The sequence below is a fragment of the Sapajus apella genome, unplaced genomic scaffold (genome assembly GCF_009761245.1).
Source record: "Sapajus apella isolate SASKATOON/1434 unplaced genomic scaffold, GSC_monkey_1.0 scaffold33, whole genome shotgun sequence".
Lineage (NCBI taxonomy): Eukaryota > Metazoa > Chordata > Mammalia > Primates > Cebidae > Sapajus > Sapajus apella.
The window spans coordinates 8,339,893-8,365,293 of NW_022436973.1; the positions used below are offsets into that span (position 1 = coordinate 8,339,893).

The 25,401-nt window shown below is 48.7% G+C and overlaps 1 protein-coding gene across 3 annotated transcripts in view; it reads right to left on the bottom strand.

Annotated features, from left to right (window-relative positions):
- MYH7B (myosin heavy chain 7B) overlaps positions 1–25,369 on the bottom strand; it is a 46,461-nt gene extending 21,092 nt beyond the window's left edge. Inside the window, exons 1-6 of one of the 3 annotated variants that reach the window (XM_032295154.1) lie at positions 25,228–25,369; positions 23,016–23,130; positions 2,627–2,790; positions 1,239–1,345; positions 933–1,076; positions 23–179 (exon numbers count right to left, since the gene is read on the bottom strand). In XM_032295154.1, the coding sequence (XP_032151045.1) occupies positions 23–179; positions 933–1,076; positions 1,239–1,345; positions 2,627–2,717 (499 nt within the window). In that variant the 5' untranslated portion in view covers positions 2,718–2,790; positions 23,016–23,130; positions 25,228–25,369. Of the gene's footprint in view, positions 1–22; positions 180–932; positions 1,077–1,238; positions 1,346–2,626; positions 2,791–3,042; positions 3,210–23,015; positions 23,131–25,227 lie in introns of those variants that run through there. The other 2 variants (XM_032295153.1, XM_032295155.1) reach the window with 2 other exon arrangements.
- Between the last annotated feature and the right edge of the window lie 32 nt (positions 25,370–25,401).

Below are 25,401 nucleotides of genomic sequence, written 5' to 3' on the forward strand. Positions count from 1 at the left end.
GAGAAGTTCAGGCGGCCCTTACTGCGCAGCATGTCGTTATAGGCGTTGTCCGCCACGGAATATATATGGGGTGGGGCCTCTGAGCGGCGCTTTCCCTTGTAAGCGGCCACCACAGAGGCTGTGTAGACTGGGAGCCATTTGTAGGGGTTGATGGTGACACAGAAGAGGCCTGAGTAGGTCTGAGGAGAGAGTATAAAGTTTTTGTTGTTGTTGTTGTCTGTTTGCTTGTTTTTGAGATGGACTCTTGTTTGTCTCCCAGGCTAGAGTGCAATGGCACGATCTCAATCTTGGCTCACTGCAACCTCCGCCTCCCAGTTCAAGCAGTTCTCCTGCCTCAAGCCTCCCCAGATAGCTGGGACTCCAAGTGCATGCCACCATGCCTGGCTAATTTTTGTATGTTTAGTAGAAATGGGGTTTCACTATGTTGGCAAGGCTGGTCTCAAACTCCTGACCCCAGGTGATCCGCCCTCCCAAAGTGCAGCGATTACAGGCATGGGTCACCGCCTCTGGCCTACGGCTAGGGTTTTCAGAGGGATACCCTAAAGGGATAGCCTAAGTTCCCATCCCCAGGCCCCAGTCTCCACAAGACCATGACCCCTGCAATATTCCTCAAGGAGCCACTTGACTTGTCACACCGCACCCTCTGTGGGCGTCTTGGCCTCGCCCCTGACTCCAGCTCCCAGCCCTGCCCCAACCCACACGCACAACCACCATAACCTGCAGCTGTTCTAGACCTGCCCTCGCTGCTACAGCTGCTGCACTAAGGTCCCACGGCCCAACCTCCAGCCCCGCCCCCACCACTCGCGGCCCCGCCTCACTGCTTACAGCCGGGCCCCACCGCTATGGGCCCGCCCCCAGAACCTCACCTCCAGCCCCATTCACACAAGTCCCGCCCCACCCGCCCCCGCTCCAGGCCCGGGCCTGGGGCTCACATAGATCATCCAGCGGGCATAGCGCTGACGCAGGTTGTGCAGCACAGTGGCCTCGTTCAGGTGCGTCATCATGGCCAAGTCCTCCAGTAAGTCGAAGCGGGGTGGGTTCATGGGCTGCAGCTCGGCTTCACGTACTGTCAGCACCTACCAGGGAGACCATGTCAGGGTGGGAGGACCGGAAGGACCCAACTGACCTCACCTGTCACCCCACCCACATACCCAGACCCCCTTCAACCAGAGCACAGATCCTGCTGGCCAGGAGCCTTGGGGACAGAGAGGCTAATCTCAGGAAAGGGGGAGAGGAACCTTCTGGTCTTTGGTCTCCACGGTAACTCTTCCCCCGGTAGCCTCCGACTTGACCTCAGCCTCCACATAGGCGTCCTGTTCATCGGGCACCCAGACTCTCTTCTTCCCTGGGTTGCAGAGAGAGCACTGGTCTTGGAGAGGGGCTGAGGCACCTCCAGGGGTGCAGCTAAAGTTCCCAAGCCATGGTATCCATAGGGCTGTGACCCTCCCGGAAGCCCCTCTGCCAGGACACAGGAGTTCCAGTGAAGAACCCTCCAAACCCAGGCTCAGGAAGGGCAGAGCTGGGAGGGTCCCTAGAGATCCCCTTGTTGGAGGATGAATCTGGATTACACACTTGGGTTCCAATCCCTGCTTCTGCCATATTTTCCCTGTGATCTCAGAGTTCTCTCTGGGCCAGTTCCCTTATACACAAAATGTTATGGGGATCTTCTTAGGCCCCACATGGAGCAGCCCCTCAATATCAGGCATATAACTCGTGGGGAGGGGTCCTGCCTCCCCTATTTCACTGAAGACAAAAAACCCACGTTTCCTAACTCTGTAACCTGTGCTCTCCTGCCTGGCCAGCTGTCCCCAGAGCTTTGAGGAGCCCAGACTTCATGGTGGTTAAAAGCATGGACTCAGGCTGCAGACCAGAGTTTGTGTTCCCTGCTCTGCCAAATGCCTAGGTCAGAACCATCCAGGACCATCTACATAACCTACAGACCCCAGTACAAAATGATGATGGGGGCCCCCTTGTTGAAAACTATTAAAATTTTCAAGATGGCAACAGCAGAGTATTAAATGAAGCACAAGGTCCCTCTGAGCCTGGTGGCCTGTGAAGTTAGGTCTGGCGCTGCTCCCCACCTCCCCAGGTTGTTGAGATAATGCATGGAAAGTCATCTGCTCTGGGCCTGACACACAATAAGCACTTGATACACACTGCCTATTGTTAGTATTGTCCTATGAGCAAACCAGGTCATAAATAGTACAGCCTTTATTCCTGTCCCTAATAAAGAGTGGCTCTGGCTCTGCAGGAAGCACTAAAAATAACCTCAGCACAAATTTTGTGGACATGTGGAGGCAGCCTGCACACATGCTCATCAGTCTCATCTCAGAGGCCTCGGGCTCCAGCCTGAGCCTTCATAAATAGCAGCTCCGGAAGGCAGGTGGTATTATCCCATTTCACAGGGGAACAAACCAAGGCTTGCTCACAGAGACACAGTGATATACACAGTGTCCCTGGGGTTTTAGTTTCCAGGCCCCAGACTCTGCGGGAAAGGTCCAGGGCTCCAGCTGTCAGGTCCCAATGCCCCTTCAGCCCTGAGCTGGTGCCACCCCTCCCAATTCCTGGTCTGAGTCCATAAGGTAATCTCTGTGGCTATGTCCCCTCCCCCTGTGCCCCCACTTACCATCCCATGGGATAGTGTGCACCTTCATCATCTCCTGGTAGCCCTGGCGGAGGTAGCGGGCAGACTCCCCAAGTTCACTCACATCCATCATGGCAGTGTCACTGGGGGTGAAGAAGGAAGAGCTGGAAACCTTGGAGGTTCGAGGTGGCCCAAGGCAGTAGGCACTGGAAGATGGCAATGACAAAGGAGCTGAACTAGGGCATGATCCCCCAATCCACAAGACCAGATACTAGGAGACTCCCTCTGGCTCCCATCCAGCCTCCTTGGGTGAGTGCCCAGCATACATGCACACCCCCAAACACCAGGTCTTCCTCCACTCCAGATTCGGAAGGCTCACACCCACACACAGGCACCCTCACCCACCCAGTCACCCTCCTGCTCTCCCTTCAGCTCCAACCCCAGCCCTGATCACCCACCTCGGCACCACAGTGAGGGCAGGAAGCTGTGCTACCCCTTTTATTGCCACCGTCAAGGTCAGAGGAGGAGAGCTATGTCAGCAATCTCCACGTGTCACAGCCCCCCCAGCCTGGCCACAGGACACAAAAGGCAAATTCCCTTTTATCTCCACCAGCACGGCCCCTGGGCTATTTTTACCTCCCATTGTCAGGGGATCACAAAGGCAGAGAGAGACACTCCACTGAGATACAGGGAGGCTGGGTGCAGAGACTGACAGGGACAGGGACAGGCAGTGAAAGGTTCAGGAGACTGAGGAGCTCATGGGGAGAAACCGAGTCATAGAGAGTCTGACACACCCAGAAAAATACCCACACCTCCAGATACAGAGAGCAAGGACACTCAGAGGGGAAACCACATAATGCCTACTGAGATTGGACCATCTAGTCCAACCCTCTTGATAAATCCAGGGAAACTGAGGCCCAGAGAAAAGAAAGCATTGGCCAAGTCTCACAGATGAGCAATGGGCAAGAACAGATCAAAATGAGAAGAGAGAGAGAGAGAGAGAGAGAGAGAGAGAGAGAGAGAGAGAGAGACAGACACATCCCTCTCCAGCACCTGCAAAGCACACACACGTGTGTACCCTGGGCTCTTCTCAGGGTATAGAGCGTTTCCTGCCTCTCGGAGACTTCGCTGTGCCTCCACTCATTATCCTCCCTCAGAGGACCATTCTGCCACTTCTATCACCATAGGTGAATTTTGCCTGTTTTGAATGTATATGGTTGAAAATGTAGCTTTGCATTTATTTCTCTAAATTTTATCTGGCACATCTGTGCATTTGGACTTGGGAGCGCATCAATGCCCTCTTCCCCCATCCTCCATCCCCATTTTCTTTCTGGAGAATCCCTGGGGAAATCATACATGAAGAAAACCAGACCTGGGACTTATAGAATCAAGGAATTATTTGGGTGAAGTGGAAGCAAATCAAGGAAATGTCACCCGGTTAGGAGCCCCTTCAGATTCCCACATTCAAGATTCACAGGAAGCCACCTTCCCGTAGCCCACCCTCAACAGGGGTTCAGGGCGCTGGCAGTCAGTCTGCCTGATACAGTCTTTGGAATGTGTCAGGGCACTTCCAGGCACTCCTGTTCATCACCCCATTCAGGGCTCCATGATGCCACGGGATTTTAGAATCAAGAATGAAAGGATCCGAGAACCTTAGATGCCAGATGCATGGAACGATGAAGTTCCAGAGCCAGGGTTCCAGCCAGAGGCCAGACCAGCCTCACATGGGAAGCCCTCTGACCAATCTGCTCCAGTTCCAAATGCACAGGTGTGCCAGAAGAAATACAGAGAAATAATTTCCAGGCTACATTTTCAACAATATACATGCAAAACTCGCCTATGGTGACAGAAGTGGCCGAGTGGTCCTCTGAGGGAGGGTAATGGCTGGAGGCCCCAGAGAGTCTCTGGGAGGGAGGAAACATTCTTTTTTTTTTTTTTTTTTTTTTTTTTGGGGGGGACGGAGTTTCGCTCTTGTTACCCAGGCTGGAGTGCAATGGCGCGATCTCGGCTCACCGCAACCTCCGCTTCCTGGGTTCAGGCAATTCTCCTGCCTCAGCCTCCTGAGTAGCTGGGATTACAGGCACACACCACCATGCCCAGCTAATTTTTTTTTTTGTATTTTTAGTAGAGACGGGGTTTCACCGTGTTGACCAGGATGGTCTCGATCTCTTGACCTCGTGATCCACCCGCCTCGGCCTCCCAAAGTGCTGGGATTACAGGCTTGAGCCACTGCGCCCGGCCAGGGAGGAAACATTCTATCTACTGAGCAGAGCTGTGGGACACAGGTGTGTGCACTTTGCAAAACAAATCAAGCTGTACACCTAAGATGTATGCACTTTACTGTAGGCATATTACATGAACACATTTAAAAAATGCAGTGCCTTCTACAACAATACCGTAAATGATATGGCTTTAAAAAAATGCAGTGCAGGCCGGGCGCGGTGGCTCACGCCTATAATCCCAGCACTTTGGGAGGCTGAGGCAGGTGGATCACGAGGTCAAGAGATCGAGACCATCCTGGTCAACATGGTGAAACCCCGTCTCTACTAAAAATACAAAAATTAGCCGGGCATGGTGGCGCAAGCTTGTAGTCCCAGCTACTCGGGAGGCTGAGGCGGGAGAACTGCTTGAACCCAGGAGGCGGAGGTTGCGGTGAGCCGAGATCGAGCCATTGCACTCCAGCCTGGGTAACAAGAGTGAAACTCCGTCTCAAAAAAAAAAAAAAAAAAAAAAAAAAAATGCAGTGCCAAACTGGGCAATATTTATCAAAATTACAGCTGCCCAGACCCTATGAGGAATTAGTCCTACAGCATGTCTCCATCATGAAGTGATATGGGTCCCCTTTGGGTAGACATTTCGATTATTTTCAGTCTTTTACCATTACAGTTAGGGCTGCAGTGAATAATTAGACAGTTTGATGAATTTTCTCAAAGTAAACATACCCTGGGCCAGGTGCAGTACCTCATGTCTGTAATTTCAGCACTTTGGGAGGCCAAGGTGGGCAAGTTACTTAAGCTCAGGAGTTCGAGACCAACCTGGGCAACACATCAAAACCCCATCTCTACAAAAAACAAACAAACAAAAATTAGCCAGGTGGTGGCATGCACCTGTAGTCCCAGCTACTCAGGAGGCTGAGGTGGGAGGATTGCTTGAACCCAGGAGGCAGAGGTTACAGTGAGCTGACAGCATACCACTGCACTCTAGCGGCGCAACAGACCCTGTTTCAAAAGCAACAACAAAACAAAACCATACCCTGTTCAAAAAACAGAAATTATAAGAAATTATCCCCCTCAGATCACCCCTCACCTAGGGTAACACAATACTGACTTTTTTTTTTAAATCATGCATGTTACAGGGAAGACTTTATTTTTTTAATTCCCACTCTTGCTTGATCCACAATATAATACTGACTTCTAACCTTACAGATTAGTGTTGTCTATTTTTAAAATTTGCTTATGTATGTATTTATTTATTTAGAGACAAAGTCTCACTCTGTCACCCAGGCTGGAGTACAGTGGTGCAATCTTGGCTCACTGCAACCTCTGCCTCCTGGGTTCAAGCAATTCTCCTGCTTCAGCCTCCTGAGTAGCTGGGACTACAGGCATGTGCCACCATGCCCGGCCAATATTTGTATTTTTAGTAGAGATGGGGTTTTGCCATATTGGTCAGGCTGGTCTCGAACTCCTGACCTCAGGTGATCCACCTGCCTCAGCCTCCCAAAGTGCTGGGATGACAGGCATGAGCCACCGTGCCTAGCCTTAAAATTTGTTTAAATGGAATCTTACATTATGTATTCCTTTCTTTGTTCTCTCCACATTGTCTCTGTGAGAACCTCACTGTTTCAGTTCTCTTTGTAGAGCTTAGGTTGTTTCTGGCCTACCTCCTGCCACTAAAAAAGACCTCCATGAGGGCAGGAGCTTGGTCTGTGTCCCCAGCACCTTGTCAAGTGCCTGCACATCGTAGAAAGTCAGTACATACCTAGTAAGTCAGTGAACGGACCAAACCTGATAGTTTAGATTATAGGATTTTAATCTCTATATGGCATCAGAGGCTGGAGAGCTGGACCAAAGCAATTTATAGAAAGCCCAGGTATGAACCTGGGGCTGAGAAACCAAGCCTCCAAATGGGTCTAGATCTTCCCTGTAGGTTCCCTTCCATTACCCAGGGTGCATCCTCCTGCTGAGATGAGCTCACACACAAACATGACAAAGCAAAGAGGAAACTCAATGCTCTGAGAGATTTACAACAAATACTATAACCCACAAGGACTTGAGGTACTGACTTTAAATACCGGAAGAGCTTGTAATCCCAGCCCTTTGCGAGGCCAAGGCAGGTGGATCACTTGAGGTCAGGAGCTCAAGACCAGCCTGGCCAACATGGTGAAACCCCATTTCTACTTAAAAAAAAATATGATGGAGAGCTCTAGTATAGAATATTTAAATTTTTATTTAAAGAAAAAAAAAAAAAAAGCCAGGTATGGTGGCTCATGCCTGTAATCCCAACACTTGGGGAAGCCGAGGCAGGTGGATCACCTGAGATCAGGAGTTTGAGACCAGCCTGGTCAACATGGTAAAACCTCACCTCTACTAAAAATACAAAAAAATTAGCTGGGCGCAGTGGTGCGTGCCTGTAATCCCAGCTACTCAGGAAGCTGACGCAGGAGAATCACTTGAACTCAGGAGGTGGAGGTTGCAGTGAGCTGAGACTGTTACACTGCACTCCAGCCTGGGCAACAGAACAAGCCACCAGCTCCAAAAAAAAAAAAAAAATTACCCAGGCATGGTGGTGTGTGCCTATAATCCCACCTACTTAGGGAGGCTGAGGCAGGAGGATTGCTTAAACCCAGGAGCTGGAGGTTGCAGATGTTGCAGTCAGCTGAAATCATGCCACTGCACTCCAGCCTGGGGGACAGAGCAAGTGTCTCAGAAAACAAAAACAAAAATCTTGAAGAGCTGTCCTGGAGCAGAGGGAGCTGATGTGACTTGTGTGGCCTCAGAAGTAGACCCATGGGCAGTGACAGGAAGCAGAATGTAGGTGCACATGAAGGAGGACTTTTTCACCTTCTGAGCCCATCAGCAATGGGAGAGGCTACCTTGGAGGAAAGTGAGGCTGCCAGCACCAAGGAAGACTCAGGCAGAGGTTGACCAGGGCCGAGACCTCTGGACTGGATGACCTTTGAAGTCCGTTCCAATTTCAGGAGTCTAAGACTCCAGGATTTTAGAGCCCAGCCCAAAATGTATCTACCACCAATGTCGCCCAACGCCTGGAATTTCTTCTTTGGGTAAAGACATCGAAGGACTCTGTGAAAAATGCTTCTACATCTGGGAGGGACACATGAATTCAGTTCAACATGTATCTGACAGCTTCTGTTCTGTATTCAGGATTGGAACAAAAGATACTCATTGTCTGGGAAAGGAAAGATATTCAAGGAAGACATCAACATGGAGGAGTCAGAAGGTTGAAAGCTAGTTTGAAAGGTGGGCTCGATCTCTTATGCCCGTAATCCCAGCACTTTTGGAGGCGGAGGTGGGAGAATCACTTCAGGCCAGAGTTTGAGACCAGCTGGGCCACCAGGGCATAAAGGGGAATAGGGCAGGACTAAGCAGTTGGGACTGGACTGTGAAGGGCTTCAAAGGCCAGATTCAGATCTGGAGCTTTATCCTACAGGAATTGGGGCACCATCAAAGGCATTTTTATTTATTTATTTTTTGCATCAAAGAGCTCTGAGCAAGAGAATTTGATCATGTGGTCAGATTTATGTGTTCCTAAGCTCCCTGTGGCATCTCTACAAAAAAAAAAAAAAAAAAAAAAAAAAAAAAAAAAAAAAAATTAAATGAGGCATAATGGCTCACACCTATGATAATCCTAGCAACTTGGAAGGCTTGAGGCAGAAGGATCACTTGAGCCAAGGAGTCCAAGACCAGCCTAGGCGGATATAGCAAGACCCTGTCTCTACGAAAAATTAAAACATTGGCTGGGCATGATGGTACATGCCTATAATCTCAGCTACTCAGGAGGCTGAGAGGCAAGAGGATTGCTTGATCCCAGGAGTTCAAGGCTGCAGTGAGCCAAGATCACACCACAGCACTGCAGCCTGGGCAACAGAAACAAGACCCTGTCTCTAAACAAGCAAATCTGACACCCAGACTGGCAGGAAGAGGGGTATGGCAACAAGGTTCCTCCCCTCATAGAGCTGACACTCCCCTGGAGAAGCAAAAAATAAGCAAGCAAACACATTTTTAAGGTAATTAAAGATTGTGGCAAGTGCTATGCATGAAACAAACAGTAAGTCCTGGAAGGTAATGGGGGTGTGCTTCGTTAAGGTGGGTGAGGGAGGGCCTCTCTGAAGAGGCAACACTGAAGGTGAGACTAGAGTGTCAAGAGGCCGGTCAGGTGGGGAGCCTTTGGAACAGTATTCCAAGCAGAAGAAACAGCAAATACAAGCAGCATGAGATAGAAAACAGCTTGAGATGTTTAAGGTGCCATCCTAGTGGTAAACAAGGGGAGAGTTTTCCAAGGTGAGGGTGGACAGGCAGATCATTCAGAGCCTTGAAGGACTTAGAAGAGATCTAGGATTGTATTGCAGGTGCCGTGGGAGCCTGCGAGAGCAGGAATGTGAGCTGTGAAGGTTTTTTTTTTCAGACGGAGTCTTGCTCTGTCGCCTGGCTGGAATGCAGTGGTGCAATCTCGGCTCACTGTAACCTCCGCCTCCCAGGTTCAAATGATTCTCCTGCCTCAGCCTCTGGAGTAGCTGGGACTACAGGTGTGCGCCACCATGCCCAGCTAGTTTTTGTATTTTTTTTTTTTTTTTTTTTTTTAAGTAGAGAACGGGTTTCACCATGTTGACCAGGATGGTCTTCATCTCTTGACCTGTGATCTGCCCACCTCGGCCTCCCAAAGTTCTGGGATTATAGGCGTGAGCCACTGCACCCAGCCAGAGCTGAAGTTTCATAGTGACCCCTCCAGTGGCTTGGAAGAGGCAGGGGAGGCAGCCGGGTGAGCAGCACAGACGCTGCTGCCGTCACCCAGGTGAGAGCGGATGGCATGAAGGTAGCGAGAGGTGACAGGGGACGGACAGCATGACCTAGTGCTCCAAGGCAGGTGGGGGGTGAAGATGGGCCTGAGCAGCCACACCAACTGCAGCTGGGCCACCGGGGCATACAGGGGAGTGGGGCAGGATTGAGCAGTTGGGACTGGACTGTGAAGGGCTTCAAAGGCCACATTCAGATGTGGAGCTTTATCCTCAGGAGTTGGGGCGCCATCAAAGGCATTTTTATTTATTTATTTTTTGCATCAAAGAGCTCTGAGAAAGGGAATTTGACAGCATGGTCAGATTTATGTATTCCTAAGCTCCTTGTGACAGCTGGTGTGGAGGATGGACTGGAGGGGTGAGATCGGTGGCAGGAAGATGGACTCAGGAGGAGGCTGCCATAATGCTCCCAGTGCAAGGTGGTGAGGCCCAAAGGGGGGCCCATGACCCTGGCACCCTGGGGGGGGGAGTTGGGCCCCTGCTTGTCCCAGGTTTGTCCCCCTCCTGGGGCCCTGGGCAGCTGCAGAGGGCCCAAGTGGGCCCCAGCTCTGATGCTTCAAGCTGACAATAGGATGAGGGCAGCCAAAAGGCATCAGGGCTGTTTATCCGGAGGACAGACGCCTCAGCATGGATTTATGGCTGAAAGGTTACTGCAGGGAGGGGATGGGGAACCAGCTGTCCCCCAGCCTCACAAAGGACAAAGAAAGGAGGAGGCTGCAACCTCAGCCACAGCAAGAGGAGGGAGGTTAGACACATGAAAGGAAATGCCCTGACATAACCCGAGGATGAGGGGGCCCTTTAGCCAACATGCCAACCGTCTCATTGAACAACTGGGGAAACTGAGGCACAAAGGGAGAAGCAGGTCCCTGCTTGATGTCATACAGTGAATTCAAGCCAAGACCAACCTGACAGCACAACCTCTCACTTTGGAAGACCCAGGGGCCTCCCCGAGCGCACACAAGCCTCAGACTGGCTGCCCCCAAGAGTGATTAACATGCACAGCTGTCCTGGAGGGATGGATGGAACGACCTGTGCTGGGCCAAGGTGCTCCAGACCCCAGTACTACCTCTGGTCCAGGTCTCTGATGTACCACATCCTTGAGTTCAAACTGTGGCTCAGGCCCTGTCTCTGCCCTCCCACACCCCAGCCAGTCTCAGTACTGTTGAGATTTGATGGGAATCCATCACCTCTCTCAAAGGTCTTGGCCTTTTGGTGTTGCCCTGTCCCACTCTCTGTCCTCCAAGACTGTATTTCTGTCTCAGCCTCTGACTCTGTCTCTCTAGAGCTGAGATGAGCTGAGCTGGGCCAACCTCCCACCCCCAGGAGTGGGCCTCACTGCTTACAGTGCTCCCATGTAGACAATGCTCAGGCCCAGTGCCCAGGCTGGGACAAGTGACAGCAGCTGTGGATCTATCTATAGCTCCCTTGTCCTTCAATTGTTCCCAACTTCAAACAATGGTTGGGCCCTGGATTAAAGACACCTCCCACCCACCCTGCTGAAATGGATCTGGGGAGGCAGGGGATGAGTCTCACTGGGGCCACCTGGTGCTCTCTTATGTCCACCTCTGTCTGGGCCCCTATGTTCCCATCTATAACTCTGGGCTCTAAGACCTTCCAGCTCAGGGGTGGTGTGACTGTAGGACTAGTGGACATGGGACCAGGGTGTGGCTGAACAGCAGACCTATACAAGGGCACATGGGTATGAGATAAGTGGGTCTCCCTCCTCCTGCCTTGGCTGGCAGACACTCATGGGCACTGGGATGCCAGTTCCATGAGGACAGAGCCCTGGTCTTCCTCACACTGCAGGAGGCCAGCCTCAGCCTGGTATATGGTAAGTGTTCACTATATGTGGCTTACCTTGGCCCTTAGGAAGAGGGAGGGCATGCCATGAGTCTCAACATGTCTCAAGCTTGGGAGGCAGCAGAGTAGTGAGGAAGGAGCACCTTGTCTAAAGTGAGGCTGCCTGGGTTTTAGTCCTGGCTCTGCCAGTTACTAGCTACAAACTCTTGGAGAATGACTTAACCTCTTAACAGTAGAGATTCACAAATAGGACCTACCTGCTAGTGCTGTGATGAGCATTATGTGAGTTAAAACATCTAAAGTGCTTAGAATAGTACTTGGCACTAGTAGAGACTCAATACATTAATGCTGTTATTTCCAAGGTATATCATTAGATTTTTTTAAATGTGGCTGGGTATGTGGCTAACGCCTGTAATCCCAGCACTTTGGGAGGCTGAGACAGGTGGATCACCTGAGGTCAGGAGTTCAAGACCAGCCTGGCCAACATGCTAAAACCCTGTCTCTACTACAAATACAAAAATCAGCCGGGGATGGTGGCATACATCTGTAATCCCAGCTACTCAGGAGGCTGAGGCAGGAGAATTGCTTGAACCCAGGAAGCAGAGGTTGTAGTGAGCCAGGATCGTGCCACTGCACTCCAGCCTGGGGCAAGAGAGCTAGACTCCTTCTTAAAAAAAAAAAAAAAAAAAAAAGTGAGGAGCAGAAGAATGTATAGGCTATGCCATCTCCTGTGTAAAAATCGGGGAGAGAGATATTTGTGCATCTGTGTGCTTATCTATGGATGGACTGCCTTTGGAAGTCTCCCAAGAAAGCTGGTAACAGTGTTTCATAGCTGGGGGCCGGGTAAGGGAGGGAGAGTGATTTTTTTTTCCCTTGTATGCCCTTTGAATTTTAAATCGTGTACATAGAACCTATTTTTTAAGTGTTTACTAAATGATTAAGGGTCACTTCCAGCATGATCCTTGAAAAAACAAACCCCTACTCTGTGCCAGTGGGGAGGGGCCTGGGTGAGGGCTGGTCCTCAGAGTGTGCGCCCACTGCCTTCAGCCTGAGCTCAGGCAGCCTGGGTCTGAGTCCCAGTGGTACCCTCTTTCCTCCAGCCCAATAGTGGACAAGATGTGTCCATGTAAAAACCATCCCAGAGCAAATGGTGAGCCAGAAAGCAGGCTTCCCAGCTTCCAGGCCGAGCAGCAGGAGTTGGCGGCAGGAACAGGCTCCACTCCCCTTCCCTGGCCTCAACCTCTGACTGTTCATCCCAAGCTATTCTTAGAGCCTAGATAATGCCAGCAGTTGCTGCTGCTCATATCGGCTTCCAGAACCACTCAGCCCCAAGAAGCCCAGTCCCGCCCCCAGCCCCTTGTGTGCTGCCTCCCTGCCAGGTAAGGGATTAAGGGCGTCCTGCAGGCTCCATCCTCTATGCTGGATGGGCTGTGCATACTCCCTTTTTGTGCACGACCCTCTATTACTGCGCACAGGGCACACCTGTACACAAGGCAGGCTGCCACAGGCAGGTAACGGCCTGGGTGGTGGGCCCCTCTAACACGCCCTTGTTGTGCAGCTGGGAGAGAGATAGGAAGGGCTAAAGGACACCGTGGGGTAGAAGTGTACCCCCAGGGGTCACCATCCAGATAGTGTGGCCCAATCCCAGGCTCCAAACTATGCTAATAATAGAAATGAAAGGGGCAGGGGCCACGGACAAGGCTTAGCTGAGTGGAGGGGAGAAGGGGTCTGCAGATCAGCAGCAGGGAGGGGCCTGGGAGGCCAGCTTGGAGGAAGGAGGAAGCCAACAAGAGGAGGTTAGACTTTGCAACTTGCTATGCGACTTTGAATAGGTCTGTTTTCCTCACAGAGCTTCAATTTCTGTCATAAAATAAGCATAACCTTATTCCACTGGGTTGCGATGTGGATTCAATGAAATAACACATGCAGAGCTTAGCCTGTGCCTGACCCATCCATCATAAGCACTATGTAGATGTCTGGTGATATTGTCATTAGCTCTTTAAGGGCCAGCAATGTTTCTCTTTCAGCTTTGTGTAGGGCCACAGCTGTACAGGGTCATGGGGTGTCCCCTATTGCTGTGCTGAGGCGCTGGATCCAAGAAGTAAAGAGACAGGGCACCAAAGGACTGGAAAAGACAGGAGGGCTTGGGGGCCCACGCCACTTACAGGCAGAGACAGGTGAGGCCCCAAACATCCAGAAGCATCTGTATTTATTAGGTACAAGGCAGGGGAAGGGTCATGAGTGAGGTCATCTATAGGCTTAATGGTAGGGCATACATAATCACGTGAGCAGCAAGCAAGGGGGCCACCCCATTAGGTCACCTGGTCAGAGAGGTGGGCCGTGCACAGTAGGGGACTGTGCCATGCACAGTAATAGAGAGTCGTGTACAAGGATAACCAATGCAGTGGGAGCTGACAGAGTGTGCTCTTCTCTAAGTTATTTCATAGGATGATTTGAGCTAGCACAGTAGCAATAAAAGCTCACAGAGTATACAGCCGCCGTGGCACGATTACACCAGAGGGGTTCTTCTCCCTCGGTTGTTCGCGGGATCTCAGGCCTGAGGCCCACTTTCCACAAGAACCGGATGCAAGGTACTGCAACTCCTTTTCAGGACAAATAACTCTTGCTCCAAGCCGGCCATGCAGTGGGTACTGAGTGCTGCCATCTAGGCCCTGACCTGCCATATAGCGTATGCCCTTTCATGCAGGGGCGCTACCACCTGGGTCATTGGTTCTTGTCCTGGTCTGGTTATTTTTCCCATGTACTTGCTTCTGCTCTGTGACTTCTCTAGGCATTCCTCCTACTACAAACTACTAAATGGTTATATAGAAGAATTATATAAATCAGCACTAACTGTGTCTGTACAACTCCAACTACAATCCATTATATGATTATATAGAAAGATTACATGGAACTAAGTATGATTATATATAAGCTAGATATAAGTAAGCAGTAAGTTATACTTCAAGCAGTAATTGTGCCTGGGGTCTGCACAGCTCTCCTTCCTTGGTGCCCATGTGGGAGGTTACCCACACTTTGCATCTGCAGGGACTAGGTTGGGCCTGGCACATGTCAGGACTGTCTGTTCAAATCCTTGCTGTACTATTTATACGTTGAGTGACCCTGGGCAAGTTACTTAACCTCTCTGAGCCCCGGATTCCTTCTCTGCAAAATGAATACACAAAGACAACCTGCCTTGTAATATGGTTGAAAGAAAGAAATGAAACAAAGTGCTCAGCCCATAGAAAGATGTCAGCAACATGAGGATGTGGCTGTAGCTCTGTGTATGTTGGGGTACTAAGGTGGAAAGCCTGGGGTCTGCCACACTGTGGGTAGAATTTGAGACAGTGCCCAAGGCAGCCAACATTCTGGAAGAGAAGTCTTAGTGGGGCCCACACTGAAATCCCAGGATCTTGTAAAACCACCCTATAAATCCTGGGCCAAAGCCCAGGCCCTGCCTGGGGTCTCAGGATGGGCTTGCCCCAGGCTTGGTCAGTTTCCCATGTAGTTCAGTGCCTCAAACAAACACTCTCCCATGCCCTCCAGGTTGGGAGTGGCATCAGGTTTGCTCTAAAGGTTCCGGAGTCTCAGGCTGCTGGGGGGCACAGAGGCACAGAGGCACAGACAGTTAATCACAGTTGACACAGGGGCCTCCCCAGGAAGGGTTCTGAGAGCAGGGGAATAATGTCTATTCTCCACGAAAAACCAAGCAGTGGTGGAGGGCAGGGGGTGCTGTGGCTCTGCTCTTGCCCTTGTGATCATGGTCAGTCAGTTCAAGGCGTAAGGGGCAGAAGGAGGCCCAAAAGGCTAAGCTGGGAAACCTACCCCGAGGGTCTGAGGGTACCACTGCTCTATCCTGAGTGTCCTGAGGGTGACCCTGCTTGCTCCCACACCTGGGGGCACACTGCCTACCTCCCTGTGACTTTGCTAACTCAAAGACAAAAGACCTCTTTAAGCAGAGCCTTCAGATTTTTTCTCTCATGGGCTGAAAATTTTACTAGCACAAATATCTCTATCATTCTACCTAATGCTTTGGACCTTACACTTCTTTAAAATTTTTTTTTTTAAATTTTACTTTAAGTTCTGGGGTACATGTGCAAATCTTGCAGGATTGTTACAAAGGTATACACATACCATGGTGGTTTGCTGCCTCCATCCCCCCGTCACCTACATTAGGTATTTCTCCTAATGTTATCCCTCCCCAATCTTCCCACCCTCTACTATCCCTCTCCTAGTCTCCCACCCTCAACAGCCCCTAGTGTGTGATGTTCTCCCTAGAGACAAGGGGGAACCTGTTACCCAGGTTGGAGTGCAGTGGCATGATCATAGCTCACTGCAGCCTCAAACTCCTAGCTCAAGCAATCCCCCTACCTCAGCCTCCCGAGTAGCTGGGACAATAGGTGTGTACCACCATGCCTAGCCAAATTCTATTTCTTAATTAAGATTTCTATCAAGATAATGTATATTCACATGCAATTGTAAGAAATACTACAGTATCTCCGTAATATTGACATTGATATCATGCACTAATCTTATTCAGATTTTCCCAGTTTTACAAGCCTCTCTTTTCTTTGCTCTCCTGGGTTTGGCTGAGCCAAGTTAACCATACAGCATGATGCCTAAGAGTTCTAGAGTCCACCTGCCTATGTGCAAACCCTCAGTTACTCTGTCTCTTTGATCTTCTGATTCCTCATCCATAAAATGGGAATAGGCCAGGCGTGGTGGCTTATGTCTGTAATCCAGTCTTTGGGAGGCCAAGGCAGGAGGGTCACTTGAGACCAAGAGTTTGAGACTACCCTGGACAATACGGTTAGACCCATCCCTATTTTTAAAATAAAATAAATGAGAATATTAATAGTACCTGTCCCATAAGGAATTGAATGAGATGATACATTTTTTTTTTTTATAAAGACAGGGTTTCACCATGTTGGTCAGGCTGGTCTTGAACCCCCGACCTCAGGTGATCCACCCGCCTTGGCCTCCAAAGTGCTTGGATTACAGGCGTGAGCCACTGCGCCCGGCCTATGCATATATTTTTAAAAAGAAAAGGCATAAGTGCCTGGTATATAAGAGTTCAATATATGATCATTACTATTCATCTTCTTATTTATGATTAAGACCATCTCCAAACTCAGTAGAATAAACAAGGAAAGTTCAGATCACACCAATACAGAGATCATAAAAAGATCCCAGAAAAAGGGTCATTCCTGAGGGTAAGGTGGGTCCCTGTGACCTCTCATCCTTAGGCAATTTCCTTGTTTTTTAATCTTACAAAAAATTTTCTGTAGAGGTGGGATCTCACTATGTTGCCCAGGCTGATCTCTATCTCCTGGTCTCAAGTGATCCTCCTGCCTTGGCCTCCCAAAGTGCTTAGATTACAGGCATGAGCCACTGTGTCCAGCCCCAACAATTCTCTTTTGGCTTCACTCTCTCTCCACTCTCTCCTTCCTGCAAAATTCAAGGAGACGGAAGGGCAGGACAATAGCCTCTCCCTGGGGACAGGCTCCCATCACTAGTTTCAAGGTGACAACCATCCTCTCCCACATATAGAGTTGTCAGCCTGCCCCAACATTCTCTAGCTCCAGAGTCTCCCTACAGACAGCCACACAGTCTGGGCTCAGTATTGCCTCCTCAAAGAGCTGTGCCCCTTCCACTTCCATGCATGCATCCATCCAACCATGTACATACTTACTGAAAAACAAATCTTGCTGTTAATCTGGAAAATCACCATAAGACACTTTCACAATCACTAGACTGACAAAAGTTAGAAACCCTGACAATTCTGTCTCGGTGAGGATGTAGAACGAGGGCAATTCTAATACATTGCTGGCAGGAGTGCACATTTGCAAAACCACTTAGGAGAGAAACTTTGCATTACCTCGTAAGTCTGAATATGTTCATGACCTTTGACACACCGCACAGGAGGCATCTATTAGTCTCTTTACCATTTATATGATAAAATACTAGAGGACCCAAATTCACAGTAGAATAAACAAACAAAATGTGGTACTTTTATGCAATTAAACCTATAGAGCAGTGAAAATGAATGAACTAGTTTAGTTACCCTTAAAATACAGATAAATCAAAAGGCCGGGTGTGATGGCTCATGCCTGTAATCCCAGCACTTTGGGAGGCTGAGAGGGTGGGCAGATCATGAGGTCAGGAGTTCCAGACTAGCCTGGCCAACATGGTGAAACCTCGTCTCTACTAAAAATACAAAAATTAGCCAGGTATGGTGGCAGGTGCCTATAATTCCAGCTACTCAGGAGGCTGAGGCAGGAGAATCGCTTGAACCTGGGAGACGGAGGTTGCAGTGAGCTGAGACTGCGCCACTGCATTCCAGCCTGAGTGACAGAACAAGACTCCATCTCGGGGGACGGACACACACACACGCACACGCGCGAGAATGAATCTCCGGACATAACACCAAAGAAATAAGCAAGCTGCATAAGAATCATAATAATTTACCACTTACAAGTGCAAATACCATGAAAAAGTATCATATATTGTTTAGAAATACACCTAATAAAAGGATAAAAATGCCTAAGACCTATCTCATACCCTATATAAAAATTAACTCAAAATGAATCAAAGACTCTTATGAATATAAGAGCCAAAACTATAAAACTCTTAGAAGAAAAGATAAGTGTAAATCTTTGTAATCTTTGAATTAGGCAATGGTTTTTTAGATATGACACTCAAAGCACAAGCAAAGAAAAAAATAGATAAACTGGACTTCATCAAAATTTTAAAATATGTGCTTCAAAAGATACTGTCGAAAAACTGAAAAGACAACCCACAGAATGGGAGAAATTATTGGCAAATCACATATAAGGGTGTACTATCCTGAATAGATAAAGAACTCCTACAACCCAACAATAAAAAGACAAATAACTTATAAATAGGCAAAACATTTAAATAGACTCTTTTCCAAAGAAGATATAAAAACTGCCAATAAGCACATGAATAAATATGCAACATTATTAGTCATTAGGAAAATGCAAATCAAAACCACAGTGACCACCTAGGATGGCCATAATCAGACAAGTACAGTAGGCCCTCCATATCCATGGGTTCCGCGTCTGTGGATTCAACCAACTGCAGCTTGAAAATATTTGGAAAAAAATGTTTCATCCGTACTGAACATGTACAGACTTTTTTTTCCTTGTCAATTCCCTAAACAACACAGTGTAACAATTTACATTGTATTAGGTATTATCAGTGGCCTAGAGATGACTTTTCTTTTCTTTTTTTTTTTTTTTTTGAGATGGAGTCTCTCTCTGTCGCCCAGGCTGGAGTACAGTGACACAATCTCAGTTCACTGTAACCTCTGCCTCCAGGGTTCAAGCAATTCTCCTGTCTCAGCCTCCCTGAATAGCTGGGACTATAGGCATACACAACATTCCTGGCTAATTTTTATAGTTTTAGTAGAGACAGGGTTTTGCCATGTTGGCCAGGCTGGTCCCAAACTCCTGACCTCAGGCCTCCTAAAGTTCTGGGATTACAGGCGTGAGCCACAGCGCCTGACCTAGATGACTTAAAGTGCATGGAAAGGACAGTGTGGTGGCTCTCACTTGTAGTCTCAGCTACTTGGGAAGCTGAGACAGGAGGATCCCTGGAACCCAAGAGTTCGAGGCTGCAGTGAGCTATGATCGCACCACTGCACTCCAGCCTGACAGAGACCTTGTCTCAAAATAAGTAAATAAAAATAAATTTAACTTTAAAATAAAACAAAATTAAAGAGTAGACAGGAGGATGCACATAGGTTATAGGAAATACTACACCATTTTATATAAGGGACTTCAGTATCCTTGGATGTTGGTATCCAAGGGAGGTCCTGGACCAATTCCCCACAGAGGGATGACTATTGGTGCCGATGTAAAAATTGGAACTCTCATATAATTGCTGCCACTCTGGAAAACAGCAGTTTCTCAAAAAGATAAACATACTTATCATATGACCCAGCAATTCCACTGCTGGGTATCTACCCACAAAAACAGAAAACATCTACACAAAAACCTGTACATGAATGTTCACAGCAGCATTATTATTATTGAGACAGGGTCTCGCTCTGTCACTCAGGCAAGAGTGCAGTGGCACGACCATAGCTTCCTGCAGCCTTGACCTACCAGGCTCAAGTGATCCTCCCACTTCAGCCTCCCTAATAGCTAGTACCACAGATGCACACCACCACGCCCAGCTAATTTTTTTGTAGACATGTGCTCTCCCTATGTTGCCCAGGCTGGTCTTGGATTCCTTGGCTCAAGTGATCCTCCCACCTCGACCTCCCAAAGTGTTGAGATTACAGGCATGAGCCACCACTCCTGGCCATAGCAGCATTATTCTTAATGGCAAAAAGTGGAAACAACCCAAATGTCTATCAACTGATGAGCGGATGAACAGAGTGTAATGTATCCCTACAATGGAAGACTATTCAGCCATATGAAGGAATGAAGTTCTGATCCATGCTACAACATGGATGAATCTTGCAAACATTATGCTAAGTCAAAGAAGCAAGTCACAAAAGGCCACAGATTGCAGGATTCCATTTACATGAAATGTCCAGAATAGGCAAAATCATAGAGAAAGAAGGTAAATTACTGGTTGCCAGGGGCTGGGGTGAAGGAGAATTGGGGAGTAACTACTAATAGGGATGAGGTTTCTTTCTGAGGTGATGAAAATGTTCTGGAATCAGACAGTGGTAATGGCTGTACAATCCTGTGAATATACCAAGAACCACTGAATTGTACACCTTACAGGGGGAATTTTATGGTGCATGAATTATATCTTAATAAACATTGTATAGGAATAATAAACACCAAATTCAGGAGAGTCTTTACCTCTTGGGTGGGGGGTATCAGTCATGGAGGGAAACAAAAAGGTCTTTATATTAGCAATGTTTTATTTTGCAAGCTGGATGGTAGGTACACAATTATTTGTTCTATTAATTTTTATACCTTTCTCAGTGTTTTCATAATAAATAAAATATAAAAGTCTTTACTGGGCATCAACCTGGATCAGGCACTGGGCTACCTGGGTGGTGCAATGGTGAGTCAAAACAGACCCATTCTGCCTAAAAGTAAGTGGATACATAAATACCTAACAAGTAGAGAAGAAGGTCTACAAGTAAGTTCTCTCTCCGTTCTAGGCTTCTGTGTCCTCACAGATGAAATAAGAGCTGGACTAGGAACCTGTTAGTAGAAGGTCTGTGAGGATCCTGGGGGCCTCGAAGTGTGTTTCCCCTTTTTCAGCCCACACACCTCCAAGAGTCATCAAGCACGACCAGGGCACAGACCCAAGAGCTGGCCCTGGTGCCATCAATCATCACAAGTGGGCCTAAGGCAAAGCCCAACTTCAATCAGTCTGTTTCTTCTCAGTAAAATGAGGAGAACTTCTCCCTTCCAGGATGACTGTGGGGGTGTAAATGAGATAACACATATAAAGTGTCAGGGACAGGCTAGAACACAGTAAATCCTCAACACCTGGGACAGCCCTCACTTTGATTCCACAGGCATTTCCTGAGCAGCAATACTGGGCCAGGCCTGTGCTAGGGGCTGGAAGACAGAGGAATTCCACTCTGAATGACCAAAGCAGTGGCCCCCAGCCAGGTGGGGAGACGGCCTCATAAACAACAGTACCAGGCGGGGTGATGTCACCACTAAAAAGACACAGGAGCCATGTGCACAGACGCAGACCACATACGATCCAGACCCTGGGGCTGACAGAGATGTCCCAATCAAAAGGCATAGTCCAGACTTGGAGAGATGACCTCACAGGGAGAAACGTAAGGCACAAAGTTGGGGAAGTGGCCTCCATTCACGGTGAAGTAAATCCCTCTATACCTTTTTTCACCCAATTCAGACTCAAATGTTCCCACAAACCCCAAGAACAGAGAATGCAATTGATTCAACAGTTAGCTTTGGGAAGTCTGAGCCCACGGCACATCCCATGGTACATGCGTGGGAACACCATGGCTAATAGTACTGCTGTGATCTTCGGCAAGTCAGGATACCTCTTCAAGCCTTCACTTCCCCAGCTGTAAAATGGAGGCTATAAAGATACTGACTTCATAGAGAGGTAAGGGAAAGTGAGATAATGACTGTAAAGTCATTAACCAAGTAGCCGGCGCTTGGCGACCAGATCAATAAATGGTAGTTATTGTTAGGAAAAAATAGATTTCACTTTGAAAGTGAGGACAGTGGGATTCAGAGCGGTAAGATGACTTCTCCACAGTCAGGATTCAAACTCAGGTTTGAGACACTAAAGGCTCAGGGCAAATCATCTCCCTCTGCTCCAGAATCTTCAGCAGATTCTCAATCATCCACTATATGGACTCCAACCTTGCCAGGCAGTGAGGATTCAGCAAAGGTCTGGGGCCAGAAAGACCCTAGGCATGTTCCCCAATCCTAGGTTTCCTTTTTTTTTTTTTTTTTCAAATAAAGATGGGGTTTCACCATGTTGGTCAGGCTGGTGTTCAACTCCCGACCTCAGGTGATCTGCCCGCCTTGGCCTCCAAAGTGCTTAGATTACAGGCATGAGCCACCATGCCCAGCCAATCCTAGGTTTCTTGATCTGAGATCCCCAAGTGAGCCTGAGAAGGTCTGTGAATTCCTCCACGAAGTTTATGCAAAATTTTGTGCCCAATGGAGATTCTCAGATAAGTCTATAGCCTCAAACATAACAAACCACGTTGGCTTAGTATGGTTTCTTACTCACCCCATGGAGATATGATTTCTACCTTGAAGTCTGCAAGGGGATTAAATGAGGTAATTTGTGAAAAGTACTTGAAACATCCTCAACTTTCACCAAATGTTGGTTTCCTTCTCTTTCTCTCTCCCCAACCCATTTCCATCAGTTAGCAAATATTACTGAGCATCTGCCATACAGCAGGCACTAGTCCAGGTACTAGGGGTAAAGTAGTGAACAAATATGGTCCCTGTTTCCATGGGGCTCACATTCTAGCAGAGGGAAGCAGCAGACAAGTAAAAGTGACAATTTCAGATATGAATAACTGCTATGAAGAAAACACAAGGCCAGGTGTGGTGGCTTACACCTGTAATCCCAGCACTTTGGGAGGCTGAGGCAGGCAGATCACAAGGTCAGGAGTTTGAGACCAGCCTGACCGACATGGTGAAACCCTGTCTCTACTGAAAATACAAAAATTAGCCAGGTGTGGTGGTGTGCACCTGTAATCCCAGCTACTCAGGAGGCTGAGGCAGGAGAATCACTTGAACTCGGGAGTCTGAGGTTGCACTGAGTCGGGATCATGCCACTGCACTCCAGCCTGGGTGACAGAGCAAGACTCCATCCCCCTCCCCCCTCCAAAAAAAGAATATACAAAGGATAATGTGATACAGACTTACGGGGTGGGGCAGCCTCCAGGGATGAAACATGTGAATGACCAAAGGAGCCAGTCATGCCAGGATTTTGGAGGAGAGCATCCAGGCAGAAGGAGCAGAAAGGGCAAAACCTCCCTGGAAAGTTCCTTGGTCAAGAGCCCTTCACTCCCAGTCCCACCACAAACTGGGTCACCTTGAACAAGTCACATAACGTCTGCGGCTCAGCTGCCACATCTGCAAAATGGGAATAAAGACATCTTACCTGCCACAGTGTGAGGGGATTCGACCAAAGGGCTGTTAAGGTCTGGGGTCCTTCCCAAATCTCACCATAGACACCTGATACTCGTCATTTGGCACACATCTTGGAAGAGGGGAACCTGCACAGAGAACCCTGGGTCATGTATTTGATTTTTAATTTCATGCTGCACTAGAAATAGCTTCTTTTGTTCCTGGTTGACCCAGTAGCCTCTTCCTGCCACCTGGGGCCTATTATAGTTAACAGTTACTTCGTATCCCCTCAGGTACAAAAGCCAACAAGGACAGGACATCAGGAAACACCGTTCTGGGAATAACCAGACATCTATCTGCCACCATCACCCCCCACCCTGTGACCACACAGGGAAGACTGGAGGACTCAGCCCGTCCTGTAGTCAGATAATGTATATGCTTTATTTAAAGAGTCAAAAAGGACTGCCTGCAGTGGCTCATGCCTGTAATCCCAGCACTTTGGGAGGCTGAAGCAGGTGATTCACCTGAGCTCAGGAGTTTAAGACCAGCCTGGCCAACATGGTGAAATGCTGTCTCTACTAAAAATACAAAAATTAGCTGGGTGTGATGCTGGGCACCTGCAATCCCAGCTACTTGGGAGGCTGAGACAGGAGAATTGCTTGAACCTGGGAGGTGGGGGTTGCAGTGAGCTAAGATCATGCCATTGCACTCCAGCCTGAACAATAAGAGTGAAAACTCCATCTCAAAAAAAAAAAAAAAAAAAAAAAAGAGTCAAAAGGATCTTGGTCCCTGGGTTGGGTTGGGTTGAGCCACTCACTTGAGATCAGCAGGAGTTCTCACTCCTAAATTTCTTTAATCTGTTCCCTTCACTCCATCTTCATAGCCATTGCACTGGCTAAGACCTCATCATCTCACATCTTAACTCTCTCTCCCCGCTTTCTGTGTCCCGTCTCCCCACTTCCAAACCATTTGCCACGCTGTAACCAATGCCTAACACACAAAACTGACCATGTCTTTCCCCTGCTTAAAGCCTTTATACAGCTCCTGCTGCTCGTGGAACTGGCATCCAAGGCTACCTCTCCAAGCCTAAGCCTCAAATCCTGCTGCAACTCTCAGACCCTTCCTCATTATCCACACCAAACTCCTCAGAGTCTGTAAAACAAGCCGAGCAACCCTCAGAATTATATGCCTGTTTTTTTGCTTTGTTTTTGAAACAAGGTCTTACTCTTGTCACCCAGGCTGGAGTGCAGCGGTGCGATCTCAGCTCACTACAGCCTCCGCCTCCGGGGCTCAAGGATTCTCCCGCCACAGCCTCCCGAGTATCTGGGATTACAGCCATGGCCCAACGCACCAGGCTAATTTTTGCATTTTTAGTAAAGACGGGTTTTCACCAGGTTTCAGCCTGGTCTCCAACTCCTGAGCTCAAGTGATCTACCTGCCTCGGCCTCCCAAAGGGCTGAGATTATAGGCCTGAGCCACTGCGCCCAGATAGCCTTTGCTGCTTTTGTTCCTACAATTTGGAACACTGTCCCCATCCCAGCCTCTCACCTCTACCTCTCCCACTACTTACACCTTCCCATCTATCCTTCAAGACCCCAAAAGCCATCCCTGATTCCTCCAGAAAAGCACTTATTGCCTACCTTCTTATCAGATTGAAAGCAGTGGCTGCGTCTTATTCATGGTTAATTCCCTACAGCCTAGACTGATAAATTTCATTTAACTAAAATTCGTATCAGGTGTTTCGGACTGCAGACAAGCCTATCACAACCCAGAAGGAAGAAACAGGGAAGGCAATGGGGGCTGCCAAGCAGTGAGGTCGGGGTACGAATAATGAATCTGCATATTTTTAAAAAGTGCCCCAGATCCTGACGTAAGAGGTACTGGAGTTTTTGAGAAACACAGGGTTACCTCAAACAGTCCTAACTTCAGCATTACTGGAAAAATGAAAATCCTTTCCTTTCGCCTGTAAGACTTTTCCTGCTACTATCCCAAGTTAAAAAAAAAGACAAAATCAGGGGGATTTTTCTGGGACCTGGCTGGGCTGGGAAACAAGGCTGGGTTCTAATACAGATTCAGCCCCTGATGTGCTACGGGCCCCTGCCCCTCCCTGGGGCCTCCATTACCACGGCCACCCCCACTCCTATCAACTGTGTGTCCCTGAGTTAGTGACTGTCCCCCTCCGAGCATCAGTTTCCTCATCTTCCACAGGACGTCGCCGGCTCTGACGCTCAATGAGCTATGCGTACCCGTAGCTCCCCGCCGACCCCGATGGTCCCCTCCCCTCCTTCCCATGTTCCGTCAGCCAAGGTGCAGCCGACGCACTTCTAACGCCAAGGCCGCCCTCTCATCGACTGCCCCTTCCGGGCCGCGGCTCGGCGCCACAGGTACGGATCCCTGTCCCCGCCCTGCTCTTTAAGCCC